The 12,947-nt window shown below is 44.4% G+C and overlaps 1 protein-coding gene across 1 annotated transcript in view; it reads left to right on the top strand.

Moving 5' to 3' along the window:
• csmd2 (CUB and Sushi multiple domains 2) overlaps positions 1–12,947 on the top strand; it is a 726,975-nt gene that overhangs the window by 477,693 nt on the left and 236,335 nt on the right. Inside the window, exon 11 of the mRNA XM_065020074.1 lies at positions 4,479–4,688. Coding sequence (XP_064876146.1) covers positions 4,479–4,688 — 210 coding nt within the window. The remainder of the gene's footprint in view (positions 1–4,478; positions 4,689–12,947) is intronic.

Raw genomic sequence — 12,947 nt, 5'->3', positions numbered from 1 at the left:
CCTTTAAGTCTATCATTAGTGTGTGAGTTTGATCATGTGTCCATTAGGCCTATGGGTTTTTTTTTGGGGGGGGGGGGGTTTATCAGCATGAATTAGATTGGAGCAAAAACAAGCCCCACTGTTATTCTATAGGCTGGGATCCTCACTATACAGCTGTTATTCTATAGGCTGGGATCCACACTATACAGCTGTTCTATAGGCTGGGATCCACACTATACAGCTGTTCTATAGGCTGGGATCCACACTATACAGCTGTTCTATAGGCTGGGATCCACACTATACAGCTGTTCTATAGGCTGGGATCCACACTATGCAGCTATTCTATAGGCTGGGATCCACACTATGCAGCTGTTATTCTATAGGCTGGGATCTACACTATACAGCTGTTATTCTATAGGCTGGGATCAACACTATGCAGCTGTTATTCTATAGGCTGGGATCCACACTATACAGCTGTTCTATAGGCTGGGATCCACACTATACAGCTGTTCTATAGGCTGGGATCCACACTATACAGCTATTCTATAGGCTGGGATCCACACTATACAGCTATTCTATAGGCTGGGATCCACACTATACAGCTGTTCTATAGGCTGGGATCCACACTATGCAGCTGTTATTCTATAGGCTGGGATCCACACTATACAGCTGTTATTCTATAGGCTGGGATCCACACTATACAGCTGTTATTCTATAGGCTGGGATCCACACTATACAGCTGTTCTATAGGCTGGGATCCACACTATGCAGCTGTTATTCTATAGGCTGGGATCCACACTATACAGCTGTTATTCTATAGGCTGGGATCCACACTATACAGATATTCTATAGGCTGGGATCCACACTATGCAGCTGTTATTCTATAGGCTTGGATCCACACTATGCAGCTGTTATTCTATAGGCTGGGATCCACACTATGCAGCTGTTATTCTATAGGCTGGGATCCACACTATGCAGCTATTATTCTATAGGCTGGGATCCACACTATACAGCTGTTATTCTATAGGCTGGGATCCACACTATACAGCTATTCTATAGGCTGGGATCCACACTATGCAGCTGTTATTCTATAGGCTGGGATCCACACTATGCAGCTGTTGTAAGAGCGCATTTTTCACTGGCTGTCCATCGGGTTTCAAAAACAACGATTGATTAGCAGCTTAAACTTCTTGAATTCATTTTGGGTTCAAAAACACATTTAGACGTCTGAACGGCCGTCCCACAACAACGATCTGAAAAGTGCAAATAGCTAAATGAGAGAGCAGCAGTGCTATTTACACCAATGTTCCTATGTAGATGTTAACACTATGTGATATCCGTATCGCTGTAGACGACACCACAGCGTTTATTCAAATTTGGATTTACCTTTGGATGCCGACAGCAGTCGCACCATTGGAAGACATAGTATGGACTGTGACCTCCAAAAAAACTATTCCTGCTCTTTTCCCACGATCCATCAAACACATTTGGTGTGTCATCATAGTGGTCTCTGACATCATAGTGGTCTCTGACATCATAGTGGTCTCTGACATCATAGTGGTCTCTGACATCATAATGGTCTCTGACATCATAGTGGTCTCTGACATCATAGTGGTCTCTGACATCATAATGGTCTCTGACATCATAGTGGTCTCTGACATCATAGTGGTCTCTGTCATCATAGTGGTCTCTGACATCATAGTGGTCTCTGACATCATAGTGGTCTCTGACATCATAGTGGTCTCTGTCATCATAGTGGTCTCTGACATCATAGTGGTCTCTGACATCATAGTGGTCTCTGACATCATAATGGTCTCTGACATCATAGTGGTCTCTGACATCATAATGGTCTCTGACATCATAGTGGTCTCTGACATCATAGTGGTCTCTGACATCATAGTGGTCTCTGACATCATAATGGTCTCTGACATCATAGTGGTCTCTGACATCATAGTGGTCTCTGTCATCATACTGGTCTCTGACATCATAGTGGTCTCTGTCATCATAGTGGTCTCTGACATCATAGTGGTCTCTGTCATCATAGTGGTCTCTGTCATCATAGTGGTCTCTGTCGTCATAGTGGTCTCTGACATCATAGTGGTATCTGTCATCATAGTGGTCTCTGACATCATAGTGGTCTCTGACATCATAGTGGTCTCTGTCATCATACTGGTCTCTGACGTCATAGTGGTCTCTGTCGTCATAGTGGTCTCTGACGTCATAGTGGTCTCTGTCGTCATAGTGGTCTCTGACGTCATACTGGTCTCTGTCATCATAGTGGTCTCTGTCGTCATAGTGGTCTCTGATTGGTGGTCATCATTTGATGTGTCATCATGGTGGTCTCTGACTTGTGGTCAGACTCACTCAGGTGGAACAAAATTTAAACTTTTTTCAATGCTGATTTGAATGTCATTTAGAAAACAGTGTCAAATAGTTTTTTTTTAATTGCAAAAATCCATTCCTTGAATTCCTTGAAGTAATCATCATGTTTTTCAAAAGGATCTGATTACAATATTTTAGCTGGTAACGTAACGGATTACAGTTACCGTATTTTAGTAATCCCTTACACGTAACGGATTACAGTTACCGTATTTTAGTAATCCCTTACACGTAACGGATTACAGTTACCGTATTTTAGTAATCCCTTACACGTAACGGATTACAGTTACCGTATTTTAGTAATCCCTTACACGTAACGGATTACAGTTACCGTATTTTAGTAATCCCTTACACGTAACGGATTACAGTTAACGTATTTTAGTAATCCCTTACACGTAATGGATTACAGTTACCGTATTTTAGTAATCCCTTACACGTAACAGATTTCAGTTACCGTATTTTAGTAATCCCTTACACGTAACAGATTACAGTTACCGTATTTTAGTAATCCCTTACACGTAACGGATTACAGTTACCGTATTTTAGTAATCCCTTACACGTAACGGATTACAGTTACCGTATTTTAGTAATCCCTTACACGTAACGGATTACAGTTACCGTATTTTAGTAATCCCTTACACGTAACGGATTACAGTTACCGTATTTTAGTAATCCCTTACACGGAACGGATTACAGTTACCGTATTTTAGTAATCCCATACACGTAACGGATTACATGTATGATCTCTGATCTCCGTGTGTGATCTCTGATCTCCGTGTATGATCTCTGATCTCCGTGTATGATCTCTGATCTCCGTGTATGATCTCTGATCTCCGTGTATGATCTCTGATCTCTGTGTATGATCTCTGATCTCTGTGTATGATCTCTGATCTCCGTGTATGATCTCTGATCTCCATGTATGATCTCTGATCTCCTTGTATGATCTCTGATCTCCGTGTATGATCTCTGATCTCCGTGTATGATCTCTGATCTCCGTGTATGATCTCTGATCTCCGTGTATGATCTCTGATCTCCGTGTATGATCTCTGATCTCCGTGTATAATCTCTAATCTCCGTGTATGATCTCTGATCTCCGTGCATGATCTCTGATCTCCATGTATGATCTCTGATCTCCGTGTATGATCTCTGATCTCCGTGTATGATCTCTGATCTCCGTGTATGATCTCTGATCTCCATGTATGATCTCCACCCCAGGAGCCACATAGAAGGAACACCTGTCCCAGGGACGGAAGTTCAGCGTCATTTACATTTGGTTGAGTTGACATTAATTCAAATGTGAAATCAAACGTTGGGTTAACGTTGGGTTAAAAACAAGACAACGTAGGTTAACGTTGGGTTAAAAACAAGACAACGTAGGTTAACGTCGGGTTAAAAACAAGACAACGTAGGTTAACGTTGGGTTAAAAACAAGACAACGTAGGTTAACGTTTGAGTAAAAACAAGACAACGTAGGTTAACGTCGGGTTAAAAACAAGACAACGTAGGTTAACGTCGGGTTAAAAACAAGACGACGTAGGTTAACGTCGGGTTAAAAACAAGACAACGCAGGTTAACGTCGGGTTAAAAACAAGACAACGTAGGTTAACGTCGGGTTAAAAACAAGACGACGTAGGTTAACGTCGGGTTAAAAACAAGACGACGTAGGTTAACGTCGGGTTAAAAACAAGACGACGTAGGTTAACGTCGGGTTAAAAACAAGACAACGTAGGTGAACGTCGGGTTAAAAACAAGACAACGTAGGTTAACGTTTGAGTAAAAACAAGACAACGTAGGTTAACGTTTGAGTAAAAACAAGACAACGTAGGTTAACGTTTGAGTAAAAACGAGACAACGTAGGTTAACGTCGGGTTAAAAACAAGACAACGTAGGTTAACGTTGGGTTAAAAACAAGACAACAATGTCGATGACTTTTTTTTCAAATCCAATCAGTTTTCCACATTGATTCAACATCTTCACGTTGATATATGTTTTTGTTGAAATGACATGGGAACAACGTTAATTCAACCAGTTTTTGTCCAGTGAGGTGTTACAAGAGTTGTTTGTCTCTCTGTGGATTGTATTTCCTACTGTCTCTTAATCATGTATTCCATCACCCCCAGGAGCCCATGTCCAGTTCCTCAACTTCTCCACCGAGGCTAACCATGACTTTCTGGAGATCAGGAACGGCCCGCTGGACACCAGCACTGTGATTGGTCGATTCAGTGGACAGGATGTCCCGCCCTCCCTGCTCACCACCTCCCATGAGACCACAGTGTATTTCCATAGCGACCACTCCCAGAACAAGCCAGGCTTCAGGTTTGAGTACCAGGGTAAGAGACTCAAGACATGGCTTCATGTCAAATCAAATTCAAATCAAATCAAATTTTATTTGTCACATACACATGGTTAGCAGATGTTAATGCGAGTGTAGCGAAATGCTTGTGCTTCTAGTTCCGACAATGCAGTAATAACCAACAAGTAATCTAGCTAACAATTCCAAAACTACTACCTTATAGACACAAGTGTAAGGGGATAAAGAATATGTACATAAAGATATATGAATGAGTGATGGTACAGAGCAGCATAGGCAAGATACAGTAGATGTTATTGAGTACAGTATATACATATGAGATGAGTATGTAAACAAAGTGGCATAGTTAAACTGGCTAGTGATACATGTATTACATAAAGATGCAGTAGATGATATAGAGTACAGTATATACGTATACATATGAGATGAATAATGTAGGGTATGTAAACATTATATTAGGTAGCATTGTTTAAAGTGGCTAGTGATATATTTTACATCATTTCCCATCAATTCCCATTATTAAAGTGGCTGGAGTTGAGTCAGTGTGTTGGCAGCAGCCACTCAATGTTAGTGGTGGCTGTTTAACAGTCTGATGGCCATGAGATAGACGCTGTTTTTCAGTCTCTCGGTCCCAGCTTTGATGCACCTGTACTGACCTCGCCTTCTGGATGATAGCGAGGTGAACAGGCAGTGGCTCGGGTGGTTGTTGTCCTTGATGATCTTTATGGCCTTCCTGTGACATCGGGTGGTGTAGGTGTGCTGGAGGGCAGGTAGTTTGTCCCTGGTGATGCGTTGTGCAGACCTCACTACCCTCTGGAGAGCCTTACGGTGTGGGCGGAGCAGTTGCCGTACCAGGCGGTGATACAGCCCGACAGGATGCTCTCGATTGTGCATTTGTAGAAGTTTGTGAGTGCTTTTGGTGATAAGCCAAATTTCTTCAGCCTCCTGAGGTTCAAGAGGCGCTGCTGCGCCTTCTTCACGATGCTGTCTGTGTGGGTGGACCAATTCAGTTTGTCTGTGATGTGTACGCCGAGGAACTTAAAACTTACTACCCTCTCCACTACTGTTCGATCGATGTGGATAGGGGGGTGCTCCCTCTGCTGTTTCCTGAAGTCCACAATCATCTCCTTAGTTTTGTTGACTTTTAGTGTGAGGTTATTTTCCTGACACCACACTCCGAGGGCCCTCACCTCCTCCCTGTAGGCCGTCTCGTCGTTGTTGGTAATCAAGCCTACCATTGTTGTGTCGTCCGCAACCTTGATGATTGAGTTGGAGGCGTGCATGGCCACGCAGTCGTGGGTGAACAGGGAGTACAGGAGAGGGCTCAGAACGCACCCTTGTGGGGCCCCAGTGTTGAGGATCAGCGGGGTGGAGATGTTGTTGCCTACCCTCACCACCTGGGGGCGGCCCATCAGGAAGTCCAGTACCCAGTTGCACAGGGCGGGGTCAAGACCTAGGGTCTCGAGCTTGATGACGAGCTTGGAGGGCACTATGGTATTAAATGCTGAGCTGTAGTCGATGAACAGTATTCTCACATAGGTATTCCTCTTGTCCAGATGGGTTAGGGCAGTGTGCAGTGTGGTTGAGATTGCATCGTCTGTGGACCTATTTGGGCGGTAAGCAAATTGGAGTGGGTCTAGGGTGTCAGGTAGGGTGGAGGTGATATGGTCCTTGACTAGTCTCTCAAAGCACTTCATGATGACGGAAGTGAGTGCTACGGGGCGGTAGTCGTTTAGCTCAGTTACCTTAGCTTTCTTGGGAACAGGAACAATGGTGGCCCTCTTGAAGCATGTGGGAACAACAGACTGGGATAGGGATTGATTGAATATGTCCGTAAACACACCAGCCAGCTGGTTTGCGCGTGCTCTGAGGGCGCGGCTGGGGATGCCGTCTGGGCCTGCAGCCTTGCGAGGGTTGACACGTTTAAATGTTTTCCTCACGTCGGCTGCAGTGAAGGAGAGTCCGCATGTTTTGGTTGCGGGCCGTGTCAGTGGCACTGTATTGAGACTGTATGGAGACTGTAACGTAAGAGACCCAGGACATGGCTTCAGGTTTGAGCACCATGGTAAGAGGCTCAGGACATGGCTTCAGGTTTGAGTACCAGGGTAAGAGACTCAAGACATGGCTTAAGGTTTGAGTACCAGGGTAAGAGACTCAGGACATGGCTTCAGGTTTGAGTACCAGGATAAGAGACTCAGGACATGGCTTAAGGTTTGAGTACCAGGATAAGAGACTCAAGACATGGCTTAAGATTTGAGTACCAGGGTAAGAGACTCAGTACATGGCTTAAGGTTTGAGTACCAGGGTAAGAGACTCAGGACATGGCTTCAGGTTTGAGCACCAGGGTAAGAGGCTCAGGACATGGCTTAAGGTTTGAGTACCAGGGTAAGAGACTCAGGACATGGCTTCAGGTTTGAGTACCAGGATAAGAGACTCAGGACATGGCTTAAGGTTTGAGTACCAGGGTAAGAGACTCAGGACAGGGCTTCAGGTTTGAGTACCAGGATAAGAGACTCAAGACATGGCTTAAGGTTTGAGTACCAGGGTAAGAGACTCAGGACATGGCTTCAGGTTTAAGTACCAGGATAAGAGACTCAGGAGGTTACACTAACTTTTGGATGCATGAACCAAGTTTTTGTTTTCCCCGTTTCATCTAATGTTCTGAATTTCACAGGATACTTCCCATTTGATTGGGATTCAGGCATCTATCCTAGCTGGATCACGACTAGGCTACCTTCAGGCATCTATCCTAGCTGGATCACGACTAGGCTACCTTCAGGCATCTATCCTAGCTGGATCACGACTAGGGCTGCACATTTTGGGAAATATTCAGAGGTGGAAACTTTCTTTGGGAATTAGTGGGAATATATGGGAATTAACGGAAATATATATAAAAATAAATATGCAAATATATGCATATGAATATTAATACCATATAAATGTAGATGTTTTTTACATTGGATATATATATATATATATACCGTATTTATCATATCATATATGAAGACAGAAACATAAACATTTTACCTTATCATAAGTAGACAATATTACAAATGATTAAATCCTTCCAATAGAAATAAAATATTTATTTAGTTACGAATTGAACTTTACTTAAATGACTTGACTCCTCACATGGGATGATTTCAGTGAACAACAAAATAAAGGGAATATTGAATGATCCCCAATGATCCATCGCATCTCCCCAAAAACGTTTTCAACACACATCTGTAAAATGATAGTCTAGAAACTAAAGCTTTGGTTGTCTTCCTCTTGTACATCAGACTCTGAGGCCTCATCTTCACTGTCACTTTCCAACCTGGTTGAGGATGGCACATTTCACATTTTCCCGGGTGGCCACCAATACTTCAACCCTTGTATTGGTCAGCCCGTTGCGTGCTTTGGTGTGTGTTTTCCCAAACAAGGACCAATTGCGCTCTGAGGCGGCTGACGTTGGTGGGATTTGGAGGATGATGGAGGAAACAGGAGAAAGAGCCTCAAATCCGCAAAGTCCCTTTCACCAGGTGGCTGATGAGATATGTTGGCACGACGGCCATATTGCATCTCCATCCCAAAGCCCTTGCTTGGACGTGTACTTTGCCAGACTGCCAAGAACCTTGCCCTCATCCAGGCCAAGGTGGCGAGACACGGTAGTGATGGCACCATAGACCTTGTTGATCTCAGCACCAGACAGGAAGCTCTTGCCAGCATACTTGCTGTCCAACATGTACGCTGTGGTGTGTATTGGCTTCAGGCAGAAGTCTTCACACTTTTTGATGTATTTCAGAACTGCAGTTTCCTCTGCTTGGAGCAACAGTGAAGTGGGCAGGGCAGTACGGATTTCTTCTCTTACATCTGCAAGCAGAGTCTGAACATCAGACTGGATGGCATTGTCTCCCTCAATCTGTGCAATGGCTACTGCTATAGGTTTCAGGAGTTTCAGGCTGCTCACCTCTTTCTCCCAAAATACATCATCCAGGAGGATCCTCTTGATGGGGCTATCAGCAGACTGTGATATGGCCAATCCTTAGAGATACTCCTTCCACTCCAGGAGACTGTCGAGCATGATGACAACACCACACCAACGGGTGTTGCTGGGCAGCTTCAATGGGGTACTCTTATTCTTCTCACTTTGCTTGGTGAGGTAGATTGCTGCTATAACTTGATGACCCTTCACATACCTAACAATTTCCATTGGCTCTCTTGTAGAGTGTATCCATTGTTTTCAGTGCCATGATGTCCTTGAGGAGCAGATTCAATGCATGAGCAGCACAGCCATTGGGTGTGATGTGAGGGTGGGACTCCTCCACTTTAGACCAAGCAGCCTGTGGTCCAAGGTCATTGATGACTGCCTTCAGCTCATCTGCAATGTAGAGACCGGTGTGTCTGTTGTCTCTTGTGTCTGTGCTCATGTAGAATACTAGTTGAGGTGTGGAGATGATGTAGTCAATTATTCATTGACCACGAACATTCGACCACTCATCAGAGATGATTGCAATACCCTCTGCTTTCTCTATGATTTTCTTGACCTTCACTTGAACTCTGCATCCAGCAAATTAGTAGATAAAGCATGTCTGGTTGGAGGGGTGTATGCTGGGCAAAGAACTTTCAGAAATCTCTTCTAATACACATTGCCTGTGAGCACCAGAGGTGAACCAGTTGCATACACAGCTCGAGCAAGACATTCATCAGCATTTATCAGACTCTGTTCCTCCATTGAGTCAAAAAAACTTCTGATTCCGGAAGGACCATGAGCTGTTGCTATCGATAAGGTGTCTGATTTATCATTTTCACTTCAAATAGAAGTAGAGGGACTTTTGTCAGAGGATGCTTGTCGTGAGCGCTGAGGGAACTTTATGCACTTGGCCAGATGATTCTGCATCTTTGTTGCATTCTTCACATATGATTTGGCACATTATTTGCAAATGTACACCGCTTTTCCTTCTACATTAGCTGCAGTGAAATGTCTCCACACATCACATAGTGCCCATGGCATTTTCCTGTAAAGATTAGAAAAAAATGAGTTTAAAAAAAATAAGAAAAATAAATACCATGTGCAGATAAATAGTTAAGCAATTAGTTTAAACAACTCCTTTGTAGGATACATGTTTTTAAATGAAACATGTATGGAAACAGGTGAATTAACACTCCTCAGTTAGCAGGCTCAAGCAAGCTAAAACCCACATGGTAGCAAAAACAACCTAGCAAAATTTGTTAACAAGTTAGAAATGATTTAAACACACTTTGCTGTAGGCTACTATTTACTAGTTAATTAACAAAAAATAATGTAATATAAAATATGTTCACCCCACCAGTATCGTAATCAAAACAGACAGTGTAGCATTGTGGGCTCAATAGCATCTCATTAGTGTGCAAGATCTTGAGAATCAGTTGTACATGTGATGGCAGAATGCACTGTGCATGCAGAGGGTTGCAATTCCATTGAATTGGGGATAGTTTAGCCAAAATTTGCCACAACACCTAGAATTGCCTTGTCTATACCACAAAAAAAGTTGATTTACAGGGAAATTTAGCGGAAAGTTTCCGACCCTATGCAACCCTAATCACGATAGATAACTTCTTGCTAAATCATTAGCCTGAAAACGTCTGATTAAACTTCAGTTTTCAAGTGAACTATCTCTTTGAGAATACAAAGTATATTATAGATCAAAAGTCTGTGGACACCACTTCAAATTAGTGGATTTGGCTATTTCAGCCTCATCCGTCGCTGACAGGTATATAAACTCCAATACACCCCCATGCAATCTCCATAGACAAACATTGGCAGTAGAATAGCCTTACTGACGAGCTCAGTGACATTCAAACTGACACATAGGATGTCACCTTTCCAACAAGTCAGTTCATCAATGTTCTGCTAGAGCTGCTGTGGTAAATACAGTACAGGATAAATGCAAAATGATAAGTTTAGGATTTGTTCTTTTGATGAAACTTACATAACATCGGTAACATTTCACTGTTGACTGATCTTGGATGTAAACCTATAACTTACTCATAGCTATCTCATGAACCAAGTTATATAATAATAAGCCCCAAGACTCTGTAAAACTGCCCCGGGTATAAACCTGTATTTAAACTATGTTAGGAGTTCTCCCTCCCTCTGTCTGCGTCATAAAGGCTGTCTGTATTCATACAATAATCTCTTCCTCCTGTCTATACCTCCCACCTCCCAACCCCAGAAAACAGAAACCTCCCCCTCCTGTCTATACCTCCCACCTCCCAACCCCAGAAAACAGAAACCTCCCCTCCTGTTAATACCTCCCACCTCCCAACCCAGGAAAACAGAAACCTCCCTCTCCTGTCTATACCTCCCAACTCCCAACCCCAGAAAACAGAAACCTCCCCTCCTGTTAATACCTCCCACCTCCCAACCCAGGAAAACAGAAACCTCCCCTCCTGTTAATACCTCCCAACTCTCAACCCAGGAAAACAGAAACCTCCCCCTCCTGTCTATACCTCCCACCTCCCAACCCCAGAAAACAGAAACCTCCCCTCCTGTCTATACCTCCCACCTCCCAACCCCAGAAAACAGAAACCTCCCCCTCCTGTCTATACCTCCCACATCCCAACCCAGGAAAACAGAAAGGGAAAAACCCAACCTTAATCTACAAAGTCACGGCACAAAGGTGCTCAACTTTATATTGTGATTCAGTGAACGAGCGGCAAATTGAAATCTACTATCTGGCATTTCCATAATTATGTTACATTACCATATAAACCAAGCATTATATTTGGAAATGCCCCCTTTTGCAACGCTTGCATGACTTATCTCTCACAAAGGAGGCTCTGATCCAGAGAAATCCATTTCTTTAGTCATCTTTATATCCAGGGCCTTCAAGGCTCAATGACTACTCTCTCTCTCTCTCTCTCTCTCTCTCTCTCTCTCTCTCTCTCTCTCACACGCTTTCTCTCTCTCTCTCACTCTCTCTCTCTCACTCTGTTTCTCTTTCTTTCTCTCTCTCTCCCTCTTTCTAACGAGAAATGATCTGGGAATAATTTGCTCATAGCTCTGATAAAACTACAGAATGATGTTTTTATATTTTTCTTTCTCCAAAAATAAAGTGAGAGACGGAGGAAACATCTCAATTGGGTGAAAGCCAGGCCTTTCCTCGATTCCACCGTCATCCTCTCCTCCTCTGTGAGGTCGTGGAGTGTCCTCCTCTGTGAGGTCGTGGAGTGTCCTCCTCTGTGAGGCCGATGAGTGTCCTCCTCTGTGAGGCCGATGAGTGTCCTCCTCTGTGAGGTCGATGAGTGTCCTCCTCTGTGAGGTCGATGAGTGTCCTCCTCTGTGAGGTCGATGAGTGTCCTCCTCTGAGAGGTCGATGAGTGTCCTCCCTTGTGAGGTCGATGAGTTTCCTCCTCTCCTCTGTGAGGTCGGTGAGTGTCCTCCTCTGTGAGGCCGATGAGTGTCCTCCTCTGTGAGGTCGATGAGTGTCCTCCTCTGTGAGGTCGATGAGTGTCCTCCTCTGTGAGGTCGATGAGTGTCCTCCTCTGTGAGGTCGATGAGTGTCCTCCTCTGTGAGGTCGGTGAGTGTCCTCCTCTTTGAGGTCGATGAGTGTCCTCCTCTCCTCTGTGAGGTCGGTGAGTGTCCTCCTCTCCTCTTTGAGGTCGATGAGTGCCCTCCTCTCCTTTGTGAGGTCGATGAGTGTCCACCTCTGTGAGGTCGGTGAGTGTCCTCCTCTGTGAGGTCGTTGAGTGTCCTCCTCTGTGAGGCCGATGAGTGTCCTCCTCTGTGAGGTCGATGAGTGCCCTCCTCTCCTTTGTGAGGTCGATGAGTGTCCTCCTGTGTGAGGTCGATGAGTGTCCTCCTGTGTGAGGTCAATGAGTGTCCTCCTGTGTGAGGTCCATCAGTGTCCTCCTCGTCTCTGTCAGGTCGATGAGTGTCCTCCTCTCCTCCGTGATGTCGATGAGTGTCCTCCTCTCCTCCGTGAGGTCGATGAGTGTCCTCCTCTCCTCCGTGAGGTCGATGAGTGTCCTCCTCTCCTCTGTGAGGTCGATGAGTGTCCTCCTCTGTGAGGTCGATGAGTGTCCTCCTCTGTGAGGTCGATGAGTGTCCTCCTCTGTGAGGTCGATGAGTGTCCTCCTCTGTGAGGTCGATGAGTGTCCTCCTCTGTGAGGTCGATGAGTGTCCTCCTCTCCTCTGTGAGGTCAATGAGAGTGTCCTCTCCTCAATAGTCTCATCCCACAGAGGAACCACAACTATCCTCTCATGTTCACTATCGCTGAAGCCATTTTGAATCACCAGGGAGGAAAAAGAGAGTA

The sequence above is a fragment of the Oncorhynchus nerka genome, linkage group LG7 (genome assembly GCF_034236695.1).
Source record: "Oncorhynchus nerka isolate Pitt River linkage group LG7, Oner_Uvic_2.0, whole genome shotgun sequence".
Lineage (NCBI taxonomy): Eukaryota > Metazoa > Chordata > Actinopteri > Salmoniformes > Salmonidae > Oncorhynchus > Oncorhynchus nerka.
The sequence above is the reverse complement of the archived record's forward strand: the minus strand, read 5'-3'. Positions and strand labels throughout refer to the sequence as shown.